This window comes from Ammospiza nelsoni, chromosome 30 (genome assembly GCF_027579445.1).
Source record: "Ammospiza nelsoni isolate bAmmNel1 chromosome 30, bAmmNel1.pri, whole genome shotgun sequence".
In the NCBI taxonomy this organism is placed as follows: domain Eukaryota; kingdom Metazoa; phylum Chordata; class Aves; order Passeriformes; family Passerellidae; genus Ammospiza; species Ammospiza nelsoni.
The window spans coordinates 532,813-557,466 of NC_080662.1; the positions used below are offsets into that span (position 1 = coordinate 532,813).

Here is a 24,654-nt window from a genome sequence, read left to right on the forward strand (position 1 = left end):
CTCTGGTTGCACGTGCATAATGTTTTTGTTGTGGCACGGGCCTTCTCCCCTTTGTGCTTGTCAGCAGCTCGAGGAGAGCAGGTGGGAGGTTACAAATGTGCTGAAGACAAGCTGGAATCCACTCTGGGTTTAGCACTTCTTGCCTTCCAGGCTGACCCACCTGCATTAATCATGGCTAATGAGGGGGTCAGCACTGGCTGGGTGCTGCACACTTGGGCAGGGGCTGGGAGCTGCTTCCCTTGAAGGTGACTTTATTCAGGGTAGATGTTCTGGACAGGCTGAGGCTGTGCCCGTGGGGAAGGCAGCGTGCCAGCTGCAGGGCTGGTGCTGCTTCTCTGGAAAGTCACAACCAATTTGCCTGCTCTTGTGCTAAGTGTTTACTTGTGTTCTGCATGTGGAAGGAGACGGAGTCTCTGAGGACAACATGCCATAAGCAGAATTGGTTTATGGAGGAGTTATCTTTGATAACAAGAGGTAACTGAGTAAGTTTCCCAGGAAGGGGTGCTGCCTTCCTTGGATGGGGACAGCACAGGATGTCCTTGTGGTGGTGTCATGCTGGAAACAAACCTCCTTGGATCAGATACTGGCTGCTGTGCTTCTGGAGAGTAGGAACAATACTGACAGTGATTTACAAGCACAAGGAGAAGATTTGGAAAGGCTTAAGTGAGGCACTGCAAGGTAGTTCTCATTTGTGGCTTTTTGTCATTATGGAAACTTTCTCCTTTTGTAGGAGGTCCAGGAATTGCCACTAAATGAAATGAAGGTTATTGTTAGCTGCCCTCAGGGTGATGCAGCAGAGTGAAACAGAGGGGAGCTGCTGCAGCTCCTCTAATGCCAGCAGCTCTCACTCCCCAGAGTATCTGAGCCCTGGCACAGCCTGTGGATGTGCCCTTCCACCCCTTTTAGGGCTGCTGGGAACTCAGATAGGAGGTGAAGCAATGCAGAGCACGTGTGGCCCAGTCAGGAACTGATCTCTGCCCTTCCAGACTGGGTGCTCTAATTGCAGTCTGTGTTTCCTCTCGAGTGCTGCCTCGCTGTGGTTTCAGTGAAGCTCTTGGCACTCGTGTGCTTTGGGTGTAAATTCACACTTGCTCTGTGGCAGAAGCCCTGCTGACACCAGGACCCTGGGCCATGTGTTGCAGGATTGCATTGAAGACATTTTTGGAACAAGATGCTCATAGCATCTGCTTTGCTTCATGATTTTGCGGAAAGAAATTACGTACCAGTGACGGGTGATCTCATAGATTAAAAATAAAAAAAGCCATCAGCAGCTGAGTTCCCTGAGCAGGGATTTGCGTGTGCATCCCCTCACAGCTGAGCTGGAAGCTGCCTGTGCTGTGATGAGGGCAGGTAGAGCTGATCTCCATTCACTGTCAGGCACACAGCAGTTTCCCTTCCCAAAGGCCTGTGGTAGGGGGCCCCAAAATGTGCCTGTGTGAGCTTAGAGCAATCTGACAAGCTGTTCTCGAGGGTGTGAGAGCAAAATGCAGGATCTGAGGCTGCCTAATTGCACAGCTGTTGTTCAGATATCATCTTAGCTTGTGTCTCCTTCTGCAAGCAAAGTGATGCTTGCAGGGCTGATGTGTGCTTTTGCTGCACAAATGGCAGCAGTGGAATAAACCCAGGCTTGTCTCAAAGATGTGCAGAGTGCTCCGTGAGGACATGGTGTGCCTGGTTCCTGTGGCTGTCACTGAGCATCAGGCTCTCTCCAAGGCACCAGGTTTGGTGTGCTATACATGTTTTTGTGGCTTCCCTATCCCAGGTTCTATAGGAGCGCTATTCAAACGTTCATGAGAGTGATATGGACTTTCAAAAGTGGTTTGAAATTCTTAAAAGGAACACAAGAAATCAGTGCTGATGTGAGAAGCGCAGAAATGGAAACCTTTTGCCTTCTGTGCCTTCTCTGCATGACCTACCTGCTAATTCAGTGTTAGCTGAGGTACCTGTTGTGACCCTCTGAAGGATTAATGGCTTCTGACCTGGGCCATAAAGACCTCTCTGGCACTGAGCTGCTGCTTGTGAGAGGGAGCTGGATCGATGGGAGATGCTCCCTGATGGCCACAGGAAGGTTATTTGTGGCTGCTGCTGGCCCTGGGCTCTGCTCTAATGGCTCTTCATGACTTTTGGCAAAGGGTGTGTAACACCAGGGGTATGCAGATGGCTGTGGCATGAGCAATACCCTGGGATTGTTAAAGAAAACCCTCTGGGGTTGGAAGGGTCTGTGACAGCACCTGTGTGTGTGCAGGGACTCAGGTGCCGAGATCCTGCTGGTTCCTATGGTTGTGTTTGTAAGGAAATGAAGAAATGCATCACAGGGCCCTGATGTGTGCGGTGGCAAGGGCTGGAGGAGGGACAGTGTGGGAGAGAGGGCAGGACAGGCAGGTCACACCGTCCTGTCATCCCTGGGGACATTTCTGGGAGGAACAAACCTGCTGAATGTCAGAGCCTTTCTTTCAGCCTCTACCTGTTGCTTCTGAGTCAGCAGATGTACTTGGATATGTGAACATGAGTTACCCTGCTGTTTCTGTGCTGCATTTCCAGTTGCAGTTTGAAGTGCTGAGCTGTTGTGAGGCTCTGGCTGTGAGGTGTGCCCCAGCCTGTGCCTCTGTGCCACAACCTGTGCCCGTCCCCTCTCTGCAGAGCAGACACACAGAGATGGTGCCAGGGAAGGTTTATCAAATTATTTCACAAATAAGAAGCTGAAGCCCACGAAGATGAAGCCATTTGATAAGGGCTGTGTAGCAGAGCAGGGACAGTCTTGTATTAAATGCAAATATGACTCCTTGCCTGGTGGTTTAATCGCAGGGTCATTAATATTCATGTCACCATAGCACCCAGGAACTTTTATCATGGGCCGGGGCCCTGTGTCACATAATGCAAACACAGAACAAAGCCTGGCCCTGCTCCTTGGGGATTCCTGGCTCTTCCCTCGGTGCCAGAGCACACTGGTGTGCTGCTCCTCTCTGCCTGCTCAGAGAGGCTGTGAGGAACAGGCAGTGATGGTTGGTACAGCTCACCGTGCTGTGAGAGCTGACACACAGCATCTTCTGGAGATCTGCTGTTCTTCAGAGACCACAGAAACACACAGACTCAGCCTTGCTCACCCAGCTCTCAGCAGCACATGTGACAGGAGTAAATGTACTGGACTTTTAAAAAATTAAAATGATGCTAGTTTTGGAGGGGGACAGGTGGTTGTTTCCTACCTTTTGCTTTTGTTTTAAACTTAACATAAGAAGACCTTTGAAAGTTTTTCTGCAACTGATGCATTTAGTGATATATTTATTATTTAAGTTGGGATATAAATACGTAAAGCAATTACTTAAGTTCATTTGAACTGATGAATTCAATCCCCAGTGGTTGCAGGCTTGGTGAGTAACAGTCACAAGACCGCAGGTTCTGGACCCCTGCAACTTTTCCTGTTCCTAGACATCTGACAAATGAGCAGACAAATAGTTCGTACCTCTCCCTCTTCACCTGTGCATGTGTGGAGAGCTCAAAGCCCTGTTTCATGTGGGGCTGATATTTTTTTCTGTTAAATGCTGAATGGAACATGTGGAGTTCTGCTTCTGCTGCCGTGCTCAGGAGCATGTCTGGGTGCTGCCCTGGGAACCAGAATTCCCAAATGCTGGAACCAGAATTCCCGGATGCTGGAACCAGAATTCCCGCATGCCTGACTTGTCTGTTGCTGTGAGCTGTCCTAGGATCCTTGCATAATTGCTTCCCCAATGGAGTGTGCTGTTTCCATGACACTTCTCCACGGCCTGCTCTGCCTTGCAAGCCAGCCCAGTTAGTCCCAGCCTGGCCTTCATCCTGCCTTCTCCCTCCTCTTCACCTCCAGCTACAGCCTGCTCTCTGCTCGACTGGTTCTGCTTTTTTCTGATGTGATTCACGGCTCCCTGGCCTTTCCAGGGAAGCTCTTGAGCTGCCTGCAGTTGCTGCAGCTTCTTGCTGGCTTTGCATTTCCAGCCGTGTTCACTCAGCCCGTCATGCTCCACAGCATGTTGATGCCAGTGCTAATTTCACTTGGAGATGAACAAGGGCTCAGATGCTATTAGCAGCTGCTGGGAATAATAGCAGCTGAAATGTGCTTTTTAAAGGGCTGACTGATAACTAAACAAATGATTCTTTTAAATTTTTTTTTTAAGCCCTGAGTTATTCATGACCCATTAATTTTTATTTTTTTTTTCGGGCTTACAGTGGAAGTTCAGGGACTAAAATTGTTACAATAGAGAGGGACTGAGCCTGCCTTGCCGAGTAATCTGTTTGGAGGCAGCGTGTCTTGCTGCACAGCAATAAAACACCGTTCTATCAGCTTTGGTTCTGCAAGTCTGCCTGTCAGGGAGAAATGGAGTGGATGCACAGGGCTGTGCAGCAGAGCACATGCCCAGCAAATCCCCCCACGTGAACACCTCAACGTGCTTCCTGCCGAGGCAGCCAGAGCCTCCAGTGAGCTGCTGTTGGTTATGAAATTGCTGTCACAAATGCTGCAAATGCTGCGAGGCTCTGATGCCCCTGACTTGGGGTGCCTGGGCTGCTCCCAGCTCCTGCTGCCCTTGGACTGGAGCTTCTGACAAGAGAGTGCCTTTAATGCACAGCCTGGATCTGGCCCAGTGATTATTTTAGGCTTCTGAAATGCTGCTGCATGGCAGATTAATTTCCTTCCCCTCCTTTCTCTGCTGTGTTGTGATTTACAGCTTCCTGTTTGTCCTTCTCCATGGGCCTGCCTGGGAGCTGCAGGAGGATTGTGTGGGGAGTGAGGTCTGTCATGAGTTGGGGTCGTGAAACATGCAAAGAAATGAAGCTGGATGGCTTTAAAGCAGCCCCAGAGAAGTAAGAGGCAGCTATGCTTTCCCCATGCTGTCCATGCAGTGAAAATGCCTCTGACTGTATAATTATTTTGTGTCTGTGTGTTGTTGTGAGCATCGCAGCTGGTAGATTGACTGCTCACTCCCAAAACTGCCACAATCCCTAGACAGCCAGTCTTGCTCTGCTCGAATCAGGAGAGGCAGAGGCTGTGCTGGTGCTGTGTGGGGTTCCTGGCTGCATCATTTTGCACAGTTCAGGCACTCCTGGCTGGGGCTGCCACACCGACATTAGCCATGGTGACGTCCTGCCTATTTAACAGGAGAGGGTGGAGCTTGTAAATCTAAATCTGTCCTGTCATGGCCTAGATATTGCAGCAGTGACATTAAGCAAGGGCCCTATAATTGTGTTGGTAATATTGGATAATCACATTAGGATTCTCAGCTATGGTAAAGCTGTGTAGGGCTGAGTGTGGCCCTGCTTTCCCCTGGCTGAGAGTCTGAGCCATGAACTCAGTGTGAGCTGAAGCCTTTGTTTTACCTGGGGAGCAATCCTTTGCTCAGATGTGCTGGATGTTCTGTTCAAGTTTTCCTGGTGGTATTTAAAGCCCAAAGCCCCCCTAGCAGTGCTGGGGCTGGAAGAGCTGCAGCTTTCTGGGGCTGGAGTGAGAATGGTTTGTGATCAGCAGGGCTTTGCCTGGGCTGTTCTGCTCTCTTGGCATCAGACCTTTGCCCTGGTGATGGGTGCTGTCTGATGGACTCTGGAGGTGTCTTTGAAGCTGTTTCTTTGGTTTTTTCTCTTTTTCTTCCCGCCTCCCACTGAGTCCCAGTTGCATTTTGCGTGGGCAGGCGCTGGGCTTTCCGTGCCTGGGGAGCTCACGCAGCCCGAGGCTGGCTCAGGGGTTTCTGCTGGCCAGCCTGAGCCTCCTCTGCTTGCTGTTCTGTGCGGGTAAAAGCCTTCCCAGCTCCAGTGTGAGCTGTGTGGGGAATTTCTGCCTGCCTGCAATGGTGATTATTGGAAGGACAGTGCCCAGCTCTGGGAGCTGTGGGGCTGACAGGTATTTCTCTCCATGCACTATGAAGCAGTGAGTTGTTACCTGCCCTGTCAGAGCTGCTGCTGTTGTGGGTATGGGCTGGGTGAGCACAGAATCCACCTCAGTTTCCCAGTTTCTCAGTTTCCTTTGCTCTGGCAGCAGGATGAAGGCTGGGAAGCCCCAGCATTTGCTAGGAGAAAACAAGCTGAGCACATTGCTCTGCAGGCAGGGAAGGGGAGCTGGGGATTTGCCCAGCAAAGCTTGAATATTCTTCAAGAGTTTGTCCTATGCCAGGAGGATTCTGCCCTTGGCTGGCTTGACACACAACCTGTATCTGTCCCTTGTGTTTCTTCCACTAAAGTATCACTAGAAACACTCAGAAAATAGTTGTATGTCCTGTATGTTCACTTTAGCTCTGAGCTCGCCTGACTTTTTACAGTTGTAACTGTTGCAGTCTTCTTTAGAGTATGTTCACTATTAAATTCCTGATCTTGTTGCAAAAATACCTTTTTAGCTAATTTTCCATCTGGGGAGATGCAGGATTCAGCTGATTCTCCTGATACTGTGCACGTTTCAGGTTTCCTGTCATGAAATACTAGATGTCCTCTCTGCTTTATCTGGGTGCCATCTACTTTCCCTGCAGTTCTGGGGCTCTGATTGCCTCCTACAGCCAATTAAAATGGTCAGAACAGGGCTGAAATTTGAGTTACTGTGACCATTGCTCCTTTCAGCTGCAGTTAGTGGTGTGCCCTTTCTTTTTTGCCCTCAAGATAAAACTTAAATGTTCAGACTATTTAATTGGCGGTTGATGTTTCAAGATCTGATGTGATAAGTTTCCCAGAGCAGTTCTATCTCCACTCCAGGGTGAAACCTTTTAAAGTGCTGTTTAGGGGCATGGAAACAGCCCAAAGGAGCAGCTGGAGCCCCAGCTGAAAGCTCAGTGAGCCACCCAGGTTTTTGTTTGGTTTTGGTGTGTTTAACTCCCTGCTCAGGTGAGTGTGGGGGGGTCAGGCGCTGAGAGCTCCTTGAAATTCTGCTCTGGGAGATGCTGGGACAGCCCTTTACACTGAAGCAGCCCCTTCACCTTGGCACTGTTATGCTTAGATAAGTCAAGGGACTTAATACAACAAAAACCAACTAAGTAAAGCTTGTTATTTCCTTTGAGGTGGAAAATCTGGGCTGAGAGAGGCCCTGTTTAATTTAGGGTTATTATCTGCTCTTCTCAGCTGGGCAGGACATGAGGGTTTGTTTTGTTCTCCTTCAGAACTGGACTCTGGTTTGTAACACACATGTACACAAACACATGCACTGTTTACAGACATTTGGGTGTAGTAAGAGATCCACATTCAGGCCCTCCTGGAGCAGAGCCTGCTGCTGTTATTCGTGTGTGTGGTGTGTCCTGAGTGTCACCTCTGTCCCCACTGCCACCTGCAGACACTTGTGCAGGTCCCCTTACCCCTGTGGCTGACACAGCCTGTCAGTGCTTTGTGCCTCAGCGTGCTGACTGTTGACCCCAGGTGCAGGAAATCTGGTTTTTAGCCTGGGTTATGGTTTTATCGTTATTTTATCTTTATTTTATCTGTGTATACTCCTGAGAGGTGATGCAAGCCTGTGCCGTGGGACAGACCGTGTGTTTTGTGTGCCTGCAGCTTGAGGGTGAATAATCTTCACTTTCATGGCTATAAAATGGCATGGAAATACCCCAGTGTAGGCAGAGGATTATGGAGTTGGGTGGGAGAGTGAGTCACAGGCACTAATTAAATCCCAAACCCCAAGTGTCGTGTCTCTCCAGCATGTAGTACTAAAACAACAAAATGCAAACACAAAGGAGAGCATTAGTACAACCACACTGCTGTGAGTCCCTCCAGCCTTGCGGTGCTGGATCATTGGGAAAGACTGCAGAGCATCCTTCCAGGAGGAAAGATGGGTTACAGCTGCACTGGCATGTAGGGGAAGAACTTGGGGTTGGAATCCAGAGGAGATTTTCATGGTATTTGGTATTTTCATGATCTTGGATATTACAGCCCTAATGCAAAGTCTGCCTCATTACTGTGCCTTCTGAATTATGCCTCAAATGACTTTCAAAACAAAATGAGGCAGTTGTATTTGTCTGTAAAGATGTTAGTGCTGACACACTGTGACTTTGAAGGTGTTGCAGATGCTTCACAAAGCAGAAAAAGCAATGTGCAGTGATCCTGTTCATTCCAGCCCCTCGTTATGTGTCACGCAGAACACTTCACAGTGCTGCCTCTGGTTTGTGGGCACATCTAGTAATAACAAGGAATAATGCTGGAACAGAAAGCTTAATTTGGAGTGAAATATCCTGTCCTGGAAACAAAGAGCTCAGAAGTGGCACAGAAACGGGGGAAAATGGGATTTGAAATGGTGTGTTTGCAGCAGGTATGTGCAGCAATACCCTCCTGCTGGGCAATGGAAGAGAGGAATAAAGGCAGCAGAAAGAATACATTGGTGCAGATTAATAGCCACAAAAATAGCACTGTAATCCTAATGCAAATCATGGGGAGCTATTATTGAAATAAAAAGCCCATATTAAAATCCAGCAGCAAATATTTACTTGTTGGAGGGTCAGAGCAGAGCGTGGCGCGGGGCAGGAGCAGTGGGACTGTTTCCCTTGGCTCTGCTCCCTGGCACTGCTGGCTTGGTGGGACTGTGGTGCTTTTTTAGGAGCTGCTGGGGTCCCAGTGCCACTTCCAGCAGTCACAGGAGGGTTTCTGGGGTCTCTGCAGCCCCAGCTGCTCAGAGGATCCCAGGGCACCTGGGTCTCTAGAAAAGATGCCCAAAACCATTGGTGCTTTAGGACCAAGAATCACATCACAGAATGGTTTGGGTTGAAAGGAGTGACTATTGTGTATACACAACTTGGGGAAAAACTTTTTTCTTTTTTTGAATGACTGTGTGTTGCTCCAGTTAGAGCTGCCAGAGGTGCAGGATGGCTTCCCAGCACAGCAGCGGAGAGAAAATGGTTCTGGTGCTGCCAGGTGATGCTGTCCAGTGATGGGTGATGTGCAGTGTCTGTGTGACAGCTGCTTGGGGCTGTGACTGGGCAAAACCACATTACTGAGTGTTTTAGTAAAGCTTTGGGAATGGTGAGCTGGGAACAAACACCCCGTGCAGGGGAGTCACTGTGGCTTTCCTGCAGCTGGATCACAGCATCCTGACCGGGGGGAAAAAACAAAACCTGAGTGAGCCTGCCCTTGTGCTTGGCAAGGTAAGAGCTGGGGAAGTTCTTGTGGCTGGTGAGATAAGGCAAAATATGACATAATTCTTGATGGATAAGGATCAGCGAGTATTGGAATTGTGCAAATGGAGTGGCTTTGTGCCTGGTTCAGCAGAGCACTTAAAATTAAGTGCCTGCTGGTACAGCTGGAGCTTAAAATGCCCGGCTGGCTGTCCCTGGAGGCTGAGTGTTCCTGGGGCAGGTCTGGGGAGATCTGAGCAGTGCAGGGGCTGCGCTGGTGCCCTGCAGCAGCAATGCTGGGCTGTGTGCATGCAGAGCATTGGAAGGAGATCGGGCAGGAGCTGCACTGGTGCCCTGCAGCAGCCGTGCTGTGCCTGGCTGGCATTGCTGGCTGCAGGAACATTCCATCTCCAATCCACCACGAATCCCTGGAGCTCAGCACAGCTCTCTCCTCACCTGCAGCTGCTCTCACCTGGTCCAGCAGTGCTTGCCTGGCTGTGAGGAGCTGTGCATCCTGCTGAAATTACAGAAGGGCTGAAAACACAACCAGCAGGGCTGGCAGATGGCCAGTGTGCCCTGACACAAGCCTGCATGGAAAATTGCTCTGGCATCTGTATTGACTGGAGATAATTGGAACTTCCCAGTATTTTTTCAGCTTATCCTGAAACCCTTTAGCAAGAGCAGCAGTCAGGCAGCAGTGTGTGGCTTGATAACCATGTTTCCATGCAGTTCAGGCAGGCCTAAAACACCAAAGAGACACAAAAAAATTTCCACAGAGAGAGCCCTGTAGCTGGTGGTGGCTCTGAGCTGGTGGTGATCCCAGTGCTGCCTGTGTGCTGCCTGCTCAACAATATTCACATGCCTTAAGGGTGAACACAGAAATGACTTCTCACATTCTAGAATGGGTATTTTAGTTTTTGCTGGCTGCTGGGGGGAGAGAGTTGAATTTCCCTCAGAACCTTAAATCAGAGGCACATGTGCAGGGGAAAGCTGTCCTCTGAGGTGACTCTCAGGCTCAGCTCTTGCCCCTGGATTTATTTCCTCTGTTGCAGCCGAAGCCTGCCCTGGTCTCATGCCTTTGCTTTCCCCACGTGCCCTGGGAAAGAGGCTTTGCCAGCAGAGAGGTGGGCATGTTCCTGGTGCCTGGAGTGCTTTAAGCTGTGCCCGAGTGTGGCACAGGCTCCCGAGCTGACCTTGGCTCCCACATCCCAGGATCATCATCTCCGTGTGCCTGCTGCTGTCTTGCTGCTCTCTGAGAGAAGGAGTAAATGGTCCTGTAATGTGCATCTGGCAGGGCTCCGTCATAATTGCCTGTAAATTTGTCTTTGATCTGTTTCCTTTCAACTTTACCAGGATTTAGCCAAGTTGGGGGTTGGACTGGGATAACGAGGGAGAAATTGGTTGTGGTCTGGAGCTCTGGAGGCTGAGGAGGTGCTGGTGGTGGTGTAGGTGTGCAGTGGGCGAGGAGGAAGGGTTAGGCAGCTGTCAGCAGTTAAAAGATAAGGTAAATGTATTTTTGATGTATTTTTGCTGCTCAGCTCGTGTTTCTTTCTGCTGAGCACAGCACTGTAAACAGAGATGCCCTGTCCTGCTGGCCAGAGCTGGGAAAAGGGAACTGAGCCCTGGGGTGGAGCAGCTCACTTTGAGGGGCAGGGAAACCCAAAAGTGTTGTTATTACCAAAACCAAAATTGGGACTGTAATAAACTTTGAAAAAAACAATTCTTTGGGTTTTTGTGGTATTTTTTGGGTTTTTTTATTTTTTTTTTTTTTTTCTTTTTTTTCCCTCTAGTATTTTTCTGAGATCCATGGAAATACTGTACTGAAATTAAAAAAAAAAAAAAAAAAGGATTCCAAACCTGATCTCTCCAATGATTGTGAAAAATACAGGCTGTTAGCAAAGTAGGGTTTGGGGAAATTGTGTTGGTTATGGTCCCTTATTTCTTCCTGGCTCCATTGTGGGGTATAAGAGGGGGAAGAAAAGCCAGTGCAGTGCTGTGTTGCTCTTTTCCACAGGCACCCTTTGGGCTGAAGATTCACAGCGGGATGTGCAGGTTTGCTCTCCAGAAACGAGACAAACGTGGCTGGGGAGAACAATGAGGCTGCTGCTGTGGGTTCAGAAGCCCTTAGAAATGAGTTGTAATTTGAGATGCTCAACTTGCAGCAGCTTCAGGGAGAGTCAGGGTTATTTTTGGGTCTGAATCGAGCGCTGTGCACAGAGGCCCCTCCAGAGCTGGAGGGGGCTGGAGCAGCTGTGGCTGCTTCATCCCAGGGCCGTGGCACACTCTCCTCACTTTGAGCGTCCATTCTGCAGCCTGGCTGCAGTTTTCAACACCTTTAATTGGAGTCTTGATGATGCTTATATTTCTTGTGGGGGGGGAAGGGAGGAGGAGTGGTTTTTTGTTTTGTTTGTTTCTTCTTTCTGTCCCATCTTTCTGGGGCTGCTGCTGGAAGTCAGTGGGGTTTCCTGGGAAAGCCTGCTCTGGTTCTGTGGCTGTGGTGTGTAAAACTGGGCTCGGGCTGCCAGGAGAGGTTCCTGCTGAGCCCCGTGCTGGCAGTGAGGTACCTGTGTGTGTAACTCCTGTGTCGAGGTGGAAGAGGAGCTGTAATGCCATAAAAACCATTGAAAACGACCAGGGAGAATTGTACATTACACACAGCAGTGTTGTCTGGTTATTTGCTCTTTTTCATTCTTTCCTGGTCAGTAAATTTCACCCAAGTGTGGCATCATGGGGTGGGGGCAGCCCATGCAAGTGCTGAATAACCATAAGCACAAACCCATCCATGGAACTGTGTGAAAGGCCTTCATCTGAAACAAGTCCATTTATCCTGGGAATCCTGACTTTACTAATAGCAATGACCACAGAATGAATTGTGGGTTTTTCCCTTGTTCTTCTGTCCTGATTTAAAAGCATTAACATCAAACTGCATGTGGGAGATGTTTCTTTTGCTTCTTGCACAAATCAGCTTTGTAATGTAACTTAAATGCTTCAAAGTTGCAGAGCCTTTTAAGTTTAGGCCTTTGGTGGTTCAGTGGGTGATCTGTAGCTCTGATTTCTGTCCAAGGCAGCATTGCTGTCCTTCAGCTTTCTTCTTCATAATGGGAATTAATGGAGCAATGAGGGACTGTCTGGCAGGACCAGGAACTGGTGTAATTGCTTGTTTTTATGGAGATGTTAGGTGTTAACTTCGTGGCCATTAATTGAAGATTTCCCCCTTGGATCCCTGTGAGTTCCTGGAGAAAAGTGTGCAGGCAGAGCTGGGAGAGGGGCAGGGAAGGAGCATTTCCACAGTAGGAGCTGCTCCGTGTCCCCCTGTGCCTGTCCCTGCTGCACTCCCCTGGCAGGGACAGGGCTGGGAACAAAGGGGGTTTTGGTTAATGAGCAGGCGATTTTGTGTCCTCCACAGGTGGCTTTGCAATCGTGTTCCTGGTGAGGACGAGCAATGGGGTGAAGTGTGCCCTGAAGAGGATGTATGTCAATAATGAGTACGACCTGCAGGTCTGCAAGAGGGAGATCCAGATCATGGTGAGTGCCTGCTCTGGGCTCTGTGCCGTCAGGTCACAAACCCTGCCTTTTCCTAGTAAAAATGGCTTTTGTGTGGAAATCCTGGCCTCTGGAGTGTGTGAAAATCTGGTACTGAACTGTTTCTAAAGTTCCTGTCCAGTGGACAAGGAAAATCTGAATAAACCAGGGAGTTCCAGGAAAAGGAGGGGAGAACTGCGTGGCTTAATGGGAAAAGGAAGGGCAGAAGATGTGAGCATGGCTGGGGATGTTGGAATTCAGTCCCACAATCTTCAGTTGGGATCTCAAGACTTCAGCCTTTTAAACCTGATGAGAAAAGGCTGGTGATTCTGATATCTCTGAACTGCAATCAGTGCATGAATGGCAGACCTCCATCCTGAGATAAATCTGTATCACAGCATCTTCTAATCCTGGGTTGGGATGAAGGTTATCTCTGCATCACTGAGGTTGGTAGATTAAAACTGTATTTGTGGGGTAGCTGCTGCCAGGGCTTTTGAAATGTAAAGTATTTGTAATAAGCTCTGGGATATTTCTCCAGATTATTGGACACAAGGATTTAGATGATGGGATAGCTATTTTTAATAGCTGTTTCAAACTTAGCTTCCCTAAACAAAGACAAAATGGAGATGATCCAAATAGATTTGCCTAATCTTGTTTGCAGCGTGGTAAACGTGGAAGTGCCACTTTTGAAGTTGTATTCAAAGATACTGATGAGTATTTAGAGCAGCTGCCAGGTGGGGAAGGAAATATAAAATCCTCATTTTGTGAATTTACCGCACGAGGCACAGGTTTGGGGTGGATGTCAGAAACTCCTACCTGTAGCAATTCTGTGTGTGATTCCTGCAGTAGCTTTAAACGAGGTTAATACCTTTTAAGCGAGCTGCTGTAGTTTGTGATAGTGCAGGGAAGCTTTGGGCTGTGTGGGGAAATGTGAGATTAGATCTCACATCAAAGCTTGTTTACTGGGGTTTCATTGCTGCTGCTTTCTCTTGTCTTTGCCTTTGGAATGATGGCTCGTGGAAAGTGAGGATGAGGAGGGTCCATGGTGTGGATGGGGCTGGTCCTGAATGTGGCTGTTCCTTGTGTGAATGTGGCTGGTCCATGTGTACATTTGGCTGTTCCTTGTGTGAATGTGGCTGGTCCACATGTACATTTGGCTGTTCCACGTGTGAATGTGGCTGGTCCATGTGTACATTTGGCTGTTCCACGTGTGAATTTGTCTGTCTTGCAGCGGGATCTGTCTGGCCACAAGAACATTGTGGGCTACATCGACTCCAGCATCAACTCAGTCAGCAGTGGGGACGTGTGGGAGGTGCTGATCCTCATGGACTTCTGCCGGGGTGAGTGGGGCTGGGCACAGGGTGGGGTTTGTCCTTCTGTGCCTGCAGGGACCTCGCACATCTTCCTTTGGAGCCAGAGCTGTCCCTAAGCTGTTCTGAGCTGAGCAAACCAGGGCTAGGGCTGTGTTGGCTCTGCCAGTGGGATTGGTGCCATCTTTGCTGCTGCCCAGGGTGGTCCTGTACCCCTCTGCTGTGAAGGAGAACCCTCAAATACATCTTGCTGTTGTCTTTAGGATGCTCCACACAAGAAGTGGCTCCTCTTAAAGCAGCCAGGAATGTAATTTTTCTTCACTTTAATCTCATTGCAAGCTTTGTTCCTCATCAGCCTGGCTAGGATTGTTCTGGAAGAAGCAGGACATGGATAATGCGAGGCCAAAAAGCGTTCCTCTTACCTCTGACCTTTTTGCTTGGCTGTCTGTAGCCAGACAGGCTGTTCCATCTGTCCCAAAGCTTTGATCTTTGTGGCTGGATGTGGTGTTTGGAACATGATGCATGTGCTGGCCTCAAATTCTGTCTTCTCGCAGAAGAGCGTTCAGCAAAAATAATATTTTGGCCAGGTGACTTCAGGAGCCTGTGACTGGTTTGGGTGGTGGCAGCTGATGGAAATGGGTATTTTTGGGCCTGTCTGGCTTTGAACTCAAAAGCATGGTAGCATTTTCACACCTGTAGATGTGTGTGAACAGGCTCCATGCAGGCTGCTGTTCTGCCACGTCCTCTTTGCTGCTTTGTTTGCTGGTGAGAGGAGGAACTTCTGGGGCAGTTTTGCTGAAGGAATCACCCACAATATCTCTTTAAGCTTCGGGCCGTTGTTAGCACAGGCCTGGCAGTGCTGGCACATCCCTGCTCAGCCCCATGTGCAGAGCCCACCGTGAGGGAGGTACAAACCTGAGCTCTCCACAGGCACCCCAGTGCAGCGCCCACATTTTGGGCTGATGAATTAAACCCATCTTTGTGAGGAGTTTCCTCCCATCTGCGGAGAGGTGGCTTTTCTCACGTGGCTCTTGCCAGATGCTCTGCCTGCAGCCCTCCCCCTGCAATGCTTGTTACTCTCTGATTTTCCCTTGTTACTTTCCTTTTGTGGCCGGCAGTTTCCAAACCAAATCAGTGCCTTTGTGTGCAGAGCTGCATTCATTTTGGGTGTAAAATGTTCACAGCTGTAGTATTCATTAGACTGAGCTTTTCTTTCCTACCACGAAAGTTTTCCAGTGCTTGTGATGTGGAATGATGCAGTCCTGCTTCACCAGAGCCTCAGAAAGGAGATTTTCTCTGTCTGTCTAGGGCATTTAGAGGAGAAAAAACCCTCAGGATTGTTTTGGAAAGGCCTTTACAGCAACAAAACCCCAAAGCTGAGACAAATCCAGGACTCGTTCCTGAAAACTTGTCTTTGTTTGTGCAGAGATTCCCTTGTTACAGATGGATTTTTAATTTTTTGCTGTCAACAGCTTCAGCCAAGCCACTTACTGTGTGTGTTTTCTGAGTGTCTCCCTTGCTCCCTCCTCTTGCTTACGTGAGGCAGACTAATCCATGGACTGTGGGTGCCCCAAATCCAGCCTTTTATTCCTCTAGTCAGACAAAAGAAGTCCTATTTGGAAAAAAAAAAAAAAGAAAATTAGTCCAGAGCTCAGTGTCCCTGCTGTGGTTTGGGATGGTCAGAGCTGTGTCCCTGCTGTGGTTTGGGATGATCCAAGCTCCCTGTCCCTGCTGTGGTTTGACACCCCACCCCTCAGTGTCCCTGCTGTGGTTTGGGATGATCCAAGCTCCCTGTCCCTGCTGTGGTTTGACACCCCACCCCTCCCTGTGCGTCCTGCAGGGGGGCAGGTGGTGAACCTGATGAACCAGCGCCTGCAGAGCGGCTTCACCGAGAGCGAGGTCCTGCAGATCTTCTGCGACACCTGCGAGGCCGTGGCCAGGCTGCACCAGTGCAAGACCCCCATCATCCACAGGGACCTGAAGGTGAGCTCTGCCCCAGGGCTGCAGCAGGGAGCTGCTGGCACCCTCCTGCCTGTCTGCCAGCTGCCCACGCCGTGCTTCTGCTGCTGGTAATGAGGGGAAGTGGGCACAAGCACACCTCTCTGCTGCGAGATAAAAACAGAAATGAGCCTCTCGCTGCTGCCTACCATATGTTTGCCATCTATAGATCTACTTAAACACAAATGTTTGTGAATAATTGTGGCTTGCACACGTGCCAGGATGTACCTGATGAATTATTCACAGTGGCCTGAAACGCTGCTTTATTTAAGGTAGCTCACAGAATTGTTTCCAGATTAAAAGGAGCGCTTCAGAAGTGTTGGCCTTGGGGCAGGAATCCTTAGGAGCTTTGGAAAGTGGCCTCTGGAGCTCTGACCATGAAAGTGTGTTGTTAATTCTGTGTGCTTAGCTGGGAGCAGAGCTGGGCCAGCTTGGGGAAAATCCCCCACCTGTAACCCAGCAAACAGAAGGATGTTCCCTTTGCTCTCAGGGAGCTGGGATGAAACACCCAGCCAGGAAGGAGGCTGCTGTGTGCATTTGAAATTCAGGTGTGCTCTGTGGGGCAGGTTCTATTTTCAGAGCCCTCGCAGATGTTTGTTTGTGCCACTGGCCGTTGTTTTACATGCCACGTGCAGCAAGGAGAGCCAGGTAGAGCAGGGCAAAACATCCCCGGGGTTTGGTATGCTGTGGCATGTCTGAAATGACAGTGGTGCCACTCTCAGTCACTTTGGATACAGGAGCAGCTCTGTGTCTGTTCCCAGGGGTGATTTCTTACCATCAGTCCTGGATTTAAGGCTGTAAAGTTTGTGTAGGTCAGGAAAGCAGGATGAGGACCAGGAGCCTCCCCGGCTGACATTAACCCTGCCCTTACCTTTCTGGTGAGCCCCTGGGGGTTCATACAGAACAAACTCAGTGTGTTATAGGGGAGTAAATCTGGGACATCTGTGCTGCGTTAGTGAGTTGATCTGTGGTGTTGCTTTTGCCTGAGTTGCAGCTGAAATGGGCTCTTGGTGTCCAGCCCACCAGGTTTTGCAAGGCCTGATCTGGCTAAGCTGTGCCCAGAGTCAGGGCTGGCTCTTCTCTGCTTGGAGATGTGTTTTCTGCTTGAGCAGTGTATTGTTTGTGTCATGGTGACCTCTGGGGATCTAAGCACTAACACAGAATTAATATTTATATATATTTTGATTTTATTTGTGTTAAAATGGAACACTGTCAAGGGGCAGTTGCAAAGCCAGGAGAGATGAAGGGCCAGAGAAGTTCAGGACAAGTTCTGGGTGTCAGGAGGGACACGTAGATGTTTTCTTGGGGTGAATATCACCCTGCTGAAGAGGGGCAGGTGTTGGTTTGCAGGCAGCTGGGGCCTGGAGCCCTTTTTTGCCTTCCAGCGCTTTGATGCTGCCCTGGAGCTGGAGGTTGCTGCCAGCAGCAGGGAGGCTGTGAATGAGCTCTCAGCCATTCACACAAGTGCAGCTGGAGCAGCTTCACTGGCCCTGGCTCTGATTTTGAATGAACCCAGGGCAGAGCAGCCTCCTGTTGGCACAGTCCCCAGCTGGTGGAGGTGACCAGCAGCTGGGGACAGCAACCTTCACCCAGCATTTCTGGAGTGAGGATCCTGTGTCACCCCTGGGTGTGCTCAGGGCCGCAACTTTCTGAGTGCTTCACCACAAGAAGACACCTTCATACTCCTTTTAAAGCCACGTTTCTCTGGCCTGGCAGTGGTGGCAGCGATTCCTTTTGCTGTGTTTATTTTTTTTCCTTCTCCTGGCGTTTGCTGATCACACCTGGTTGCTGGATGGTCCCGTGCTGATGTGTGACAAACCTTCCAGGGTGTTTGATGAGGAATCAGCCTGCTCAGGCAGGTACAGGGGGAGGGCTCCTGGGGAAGTGCTGGAGGAGTGCTTGCAGGGAATAGCAGGGAATAGCAGGGAATAGCAGGGAATAGCAGGGAATAGCAGGGAATAGCAGGGCCAGCGTTGCTGTGCTGGGGAGAACATCTGTGTGCAGGCTTTATTCAGAGCAGATGGATGGCACAGGGGGAAGGGGCGTGTTTAACCCTTGGGTTCAAGCCAGCCTTCTCCCCCCCAGCTGCTCTAATTTGGCTGCATTTTCTGATGCTTAAAACGCTGACTCCTTCTTTTTCTTTCCTTCTTGTAAAGACCATCCTTGATGGGGAGCTCTGCTTCCAAAGGGTTTTGTTAGCAAACGCTCATGTGGTGATTTTTTATTTATTTTGAGCTCTATGAGCAGCATGTTTTATCTCGTTGTTGTATCTGAGCGTTTGACACTGATTGAAGATAAAGACGTGAAAAATGGTGTGTTCCCTCCAGAGAACATGCTGTTAGTGCTGCTGCACAGATGAGGAGCTGGAGCACAGGGATGCTCTGCCAAAGCCAAGATCTGAGCACAGGGTTTCACACATTTACAGTCAGTGTTGGAACAGGCAATTTCCTTAGGTGGGTGCAAGGTAGAGTTTTGTTAATGCACAGGGGAAGGTTTCTGCTGATTTTATTGGTTTCTGTTGCCTGATTGAAGGTACCAAATAATGTTTGAAAGAAAGGGGTCTCAGCCCCTGTTCAGGGACTGTGGGCACCCAGCAGACTCTGAGAACAGGTGAATAAATGTGAGCATGAGCTGAGGTTTGTTTTGAATGGGACCCTCAGGGACAGCTGAGATGCAGGCAAAGACCTGGAGATGTGTTTTAATTTCATAAACATGGAAGTGTGTGTTGTTTGCCTGCCCCATGGACTGTGAGGAGTTACAGCCTCTGTAAATCTGGAGCAGTTTGGATTTCCTGTCCCCAGTCCAGGTGCCTGAGCAGGGCCACAGTAGCTCAGGAGCCTTCAGCTCCAAAGGCACTGGGACACTGAAGCCTTACAGAGGCAGGGAAATGTGCTTGCAGGAGGAGAAGGGAGGGCTGGCAGCATGGAAGGCAGTGTTACAGCTGTGCCTCCATGATTTGATGTCTATTTTAGGAGATGTGACAGTTTTGATGCCTGTTTTCTTTGCTGTCACTTTTAGACTTCAGTGTCAGAGATGTCTGATATGTCTTCAGGCACTTAAAACCTTGACTCATCTGAAAAAAAAAAAAAAGCCAAACCCTGAATATTCTTTTGTCTGAGTGATTCTGTGTCTGTCTGTGATGCTCCAGGTTGAAAACATCCTGCTGCACGACCGTGGCCACTACGTCCTGTGTGACTTTGGGAGTGCTACCAACAAATTCCAGAACCCCCAGACAGAGGGGGTGAATGCAGTGGAGGAGGAGATCAAGAAGTAAGTGTGCTGTGCCTGTCCAGCCCAGTATTTGTGTTTTCAGGGTGATTTCCCTCGTGCTGGGGTGGTTTAGCTCAGCCTGGTACAGCAGATTGGCTGTGCTGCATGGCAGCGTCTGCTGCAGGTGAGTGAGTGCCCAGGGGAAGGTGAAACAACAAACTGAGCTTGATGTAATTGCTTTGGAGCTGAGATTAATGCAGAGCAGCAGCCCCTCCTCGGCGAGGCAGCGACCTGCTCTGTCCTGAGCAGGGTCAGGCTGTCTGTCCTTCATCTCCTTGGCTTCTCTGGGGTGGGCACAGTCCCATGCCCACGGATCTGGGCCGATCTGGGCAGTGCCAGCTCCTCCTCCTGCCCCAGCACTGCCAGCTGTCCTGGCAGCATCTCTGGTGCCCCTTTGTAAGAGGGGTTCACCTGCAGTTCAGGAGCCCTGGGCCAGGGGTGGAGCACACTCCAGCTCCTTGGCCTTGCTGTAGTTCTAACATCACTCCTGCTAATCCAGTTTAAATGGGTACAGATGTCTCTTTTTTGCTGGGATTCAGCTACACCTCCTGGATTTCCTAGGTTTGTTAGAGTGCAGTTCTGAGAGTGCTCCTAATCCAGCATTGCAGTCCCCTGGAGTGCCCTACTTGTACACCTAAGCCTACAAAACCTTTGCCTTTGGCAATGCTTTCCTGTGCTCAGGTGAGCAGCAGGAGCAATGACAGACCTGCTGGCAGGAAATCTCATCAGAGAGAGGAGCCTCATCATCTGTGGAGCAGTTTGCAGCTTTCCTGTTTTTGTGATCTGTTAAGATGAGGCAGATTCTCACTGTGGTTTGTGGCACACAGTGACCCATCCCTTCCACAGTGGCTCTGAGCAGGGCTCCTGGTGTGGAAATCTCATTTTTGGGAGCCACATATCCAGTTACAATCTCTGTGATACAGCTGGGCACAGCCTTGCAGTGAGGGCATTGCAGAGGACATTTGGTTACTGACCTTGTTAATGCTTTGAATCCTTGGATGGTTCTGTTCTTGAAATGACTGCACATTTTGTGGTGAATTCTGTGCTTTAGAGAGGACTGTGGTTGTTATTTAATTCTGTGCTTTAGAGAGGACTGTGGTTACTGTTCTGGCTGCCCAGGGCACTTTGAGGGGTGTTTCACTGTTTGAGGTGTGTAGCAGGTGATGCTCTTAGAACATTTTTCCAATAGATAATCTTTAGCATCCCTTTCTTTTTAATGAATAGGGGAAAAGTGAATTTTGGGTTGTTTGGGAGTGTGACAAACCTGCTTATCCCCCCTTTGAACCCCTGACCCTCCTTCCCCTGCAGGTACACAACGTTGTCCTACAGAGCCCCAGAGATGGTGAACCTGTACAGTGGCAAACTCATCACTACAAAAGCAGACATTTGGGTGAGTATGGAAGCCCTGGGCATCCTTGCACTGCCAGGGCAGGGAAACAGGGCTGGCCTGCTTTTCTGGGAGCCTGGGCAGTTCCTGAATGCAGAATTGCTCTGGTGGTGTGTGATGAGCTCCTGCTGCAGCAGACATGTGTGCTCCTCCTGTGTGCTTTGAATTGAGAGATGGATCAAACTCCAGGGCTCAGTGGGGCAAACCTGATTTTGTATCATAAATCAGGGTGTTGTGGCACCAGGTTGTTGGTGTGTGGAATCAAAGTTCTGCTCAGAATTGAGTGGGAACCTGATGAAATGGCCCTGCCCCAGCAGCAGCAGCGTGCTGATGTGTGTAACACAGGGCTGAGGTGCCAGACTGGCCAAAGGCCAAACTCTGCACTGTCTCCTGGTGATCAGGGCAATCCTGCCATGCTCCTTCTTCATGGTGGGAACAGAATCCAGCTGTGGTGGGATCCATTCCTGGCTCACCTGCTCTCCTTTGGGGGCACACAGGTGAGAAACAGTCTGTGCTGTTTGGAGTGGCAGTTCATCACCTGTGTTTAAAAGTGTTTAAGATGCTTACTGAGAGCATTTTTGTGTTTTTTGGAGCCCTGAGCTAGGAGGTAACGTGGTAGAAGCAGAAAAACAGAGTTTTGATCTATGTTCAGTAGTTCTGCATCTACAAGTGGGAGAATTGCTGAATTCCCCTCAGTGAGCAGCTCCTGTGGTGGGAGCAGCTTGAACCAGAGGTCTGTGGGGTCAGCCCTGCCCTGGGCAGGGTCACTGTGTGCCAGGGAAAAGGACAGGGCCCCGAGGCAGCCAGAGCAGGAGCAGGATCTGCACTCCCTCCTGGGGCAGGGTGGGAAGGGGAGATCCAAAGGCTCTGCTGTTCCTGGCATGGCAGGAGCTGGGTTCCAGTGACACTTGGAGCGTGTCCAGAGCAGTGTTTGGTGGTGGGGCCTCAGCTTCCAGGCCTGTTCCAGTGCTTGTCCTGCTGGGAGCCTCCCTTCCCCTGAAACCCTGTCCAGGTTGTTTAAAACAGCCTGCAATTTCATTGTGAAATCCTGTGACAAGAGAGATGAGCTGATGAGGAGTTTCTTAGGATGAGGAAATGTTTCCTGCTCCCCGCTCTGAGGTGGTGGGAGTGTTTCATAATTAGCCCTTTGTGCAAAAACGGTTTGCTTTTGCAATAGGTGGTGGCTCTTGGTGCCAAAAGCAGCGTGGCAGTGGAGGGAAGGGTGGCAGAACCTGGCAGCCTGCAGAATGAGCTGTACTTCCCTGGCATTTATTTATAGCAGCTGAAAGGTTGTTTGGACTTAATCTTGGAAACAGTTTGGGTTTCTCTTTGTCACAGTGGGTGCATTAATGATGATGGTTGCCATTTGTTTGTGCTGTTGCTTTTCTCTTTCCTCCCAGAGCGTGGCAGAGAGGCTTTGCCTGTTCAGTGACCCTCAGGGTCGTGTGGTGATGAACATCACGTGTGATCCCTGCCCTGTTCTCTCTCTGCAGGCCCTGGGCTGCTTGCTGTACAAGCTGTGCTACTTCACCTTGCCCTTTGGGGAGAGCCAGGTGGCCATTTGTGATGGCAACTTCACCATCCCAGACAACTCGAGGCACTCGCAGGACATGCACTGCCTCATCCGTGAGTGCCTGCAGGGCTCTGCCCCAGACCAGGAGCTCTGTCCTTTCCAGGGGCTTCCCTGCACACAGGGGGGTTGAAGGGACCTTGGACTGCTTTGGGAGTGGTCATGACAGAGATTTCAGTCTGGCCAGGCCGGAGTGAGCCGGTGGAAGGGCAGGAGCACACACAGCTGTTTGCCGTGAGCCCTGCACAATCAGCCCGTTTATGCAGAAACGTATTTCTGCTGTAATAAATCTGTTTGGATAAGGAACTGAAAAGACCACAGTGGCTTAGGCCAGTGATAAGAATTAATCTCCTGTGAACTGGGAAACAGAACTGAAATGATTTATAAATATCCCACTGACTGGAGTGAATGTGTAATTAAGTGTACAATGCACTACTCTTGGCAAAGCTGGGGCAGCTCTCTTGTTTCCAGCACAGCTTTTGATTTTTTCCCTTTCCCTAGCCACAGTCTTGAGTCACACAGAGCTGGATGTGTTTGCAGAGCAGGCTGGTATTTTCCTTGCTGCTGTGGGCTGTCTGCAGTGGCTGCCCTGTCTCCCTGCCCTGCTGGCACTCCAGGATCAACCCTTTTCCTGTGCTTCCCCTGAAAGTGCCCAGTCCCACCCAGAGCTGTTCCTGTTCCCTGGCCAGGCAGCATTTCCCCTCCCTGCCCCAGAGTTTTGGGGGTCCCAGCTGTGGTGGGAGATGTGTCCTGGTCTGTGCTGTGTGTGCTGCCCTGTTCTGAAGGAGGCAGGGCTCTGTTAGCTCCTGGTTGTACCAAGTGTGGAGTTGGGTGGGTGGGAGGGAGCTCAAAGCCCACCCAGTGCCACCCCTGCCATGGCAGGGACACCTGCCACTGTCCCAGGTTATTCCAGCCTGGCCCTGGGCGCTGCCAGGGCTCCAGGGGCAGCCCCAGCTGCTGTGGGCACCTCTGCCAGGGCTGCCCACCCTGAGCACAGAAAATTCCTGTGTGGTATCAATGATGTGCTGCCCTCTGTGTGTGCTGCTGCTCTGATCTCTGCTTCTCCATCTCTTCCAGGCTACATGCTCGAGCCAGACCCTGATAAGAGACCTGACATTTATCAGGTCTCCTACTTTGCATTCAAGCTGGCCAAGAAGGAGTGCCCAGTGCAGAATGTCCAGGTGGGCAGGGGGAGGCCTGAGGGGGCTCTGGGAGGGGCTGGGGGCAGCTGATGGACACTGAGCACTTTCCTCTGTCCTCTTGGTTGGTCCCCAGTCCTGTCATCAGGAGGGTCCTGTTTGTAACAGCACGGTTTGGGTTGGATTTTTTGGGTCAGAAATCAGGGTTTCTCATTCTGTTTGTCCCTGATTTACCTCCTCACCCAGTCACCAGTGTGAGGCCAAGCAAGAGGTCTTGTGCATGTGAACATGGAAAATTAGGCCATGCTTGGGAAAGCAGTTTGATTTCCAGGCACTCTCATCATAGCCTGTGTAATTTGGCCTGCACTTGGGTTTGAGCAGCAGTTCTGGGACTTGGCATTGGAACTCCATCTGCCCCTTCTTGGTGTGTCTTCAGAGACTTCAGCTGGGAAATTGAGTGGACAGTTATTTTCTTACACTGTTATGGACACTGTGACAGACATTTTATTTTGTTGTTTTTTCATAAATAGAAGTTAGGGTTTTCCCCCTATGTTCACATGCTTATTTATGGTCTTTATAAATAAGAGGTAGTTTGGGTTCTATTATGCCTATGGTTTTATAGCATCATTAATAAATTTTGTCACTACTGTCGTCTGACAGTCTTATAGAAATGTCTTAAAAATGACATGTCTTTTAAAAATTTGTGCTGTGGAGCTTTATGTTCATATTCCATGTTCAGTGGTCAAAAAGCTGAGCCCTCTTTTGTTCCCTTGTAAAGACTCCCCCAAGCTCCTGTCTCCCCATGACATGAACCTTTTGTGGTGGTGTTTGTTGTGTGTCCACATGAGGAGTAATTGCTTTGGGAATCCCCAGTTCTCTCTGTTTTATTGTGATGTTTTTGCACATTATTTCTGACTCTGTTTTCTGCCCTCGAAATACCAAATTGGGCATTTTTGGGTTCTGCAGAACTCTCCAATCCCTGCTAAACTCCCAGACCCAGTTAAAGCAAGTGAAGCTGCTGCAAAGAAGAGTCAACCAAAGGCCAGGTAACCCCACCTGCTTTTTACTCCCTCTTTTGTTGCCTGTTGTCTCTGCTGGTTATTAGCAAAGGTGGATTCAGCTTCCTTGGGGACTTCAGTTGCCCAGTTATTCCTCCTGACTCAGAAACAATCTGATATCAGGTTCATTAGTTATCAGTTTGGTATCTCCAAACCACAGAGGGCTGGGGGCATGGCTGCTCCTCTCTCTTGCTGTGCATTTTCGGAGCTCAATGAACCCTGAGCAGAGATCAGGAGAGTTCAGTGGTTCTGGGCTGGATGTACCAAAGTTAAAGTGCCCCCAAAGATGGCAGTTCAGACAGCTCTGCCCAAAGGTACCAGCTGCTCATGAGCTGATCTGTGTCCTTCACGTGCTCATTCAGAAG

The 24,654-nt window shown here is 49.8% G+C and overlaps 1 protein-coding gene across 1 annotated transcript in view; it reads left to right on the plus strand.

Moving 5' to 3' along the window:
* AAK1 (AP2 associated kinase 1) overlaps positions 1–24,654 on the plus strand; it is a 53,514-nt gene that overhangs the window by 4,930 nt on the left and 23,930 nt on the right. The window contains exons 3-10 of the mRNA XM_059490719.1: positions 12,442–12,560; positions 13,789–13,897; positions 15,708–15,850; positions 19,014–19,135; positions 20,444–20,525; positions 22,016–22,148; positions 23,170–23,273; positions 24,198–24,277. Of these exons, the coding sequence (XP_059346702.1) occupies positions 12,442–12,560; positions 13,789–13,897; positions 15,708–15,850; positions 19,014–19,135; positions 20,444–20,525; positions 22,016–22,148; positions 23,170–23,273; positions 24,198–24,277 (892 nt within the window). The remainder of the gene's footprint in view (positions 1–12,441; positions 12,561–13,788; positions 13,898–15,707; positions 15,851–19,013; positions 19,136–20,443; positions 20,526–22,015; positions 22,149–23,169; positions 23,274–24,197; positions 24,278–24,654) is intronic.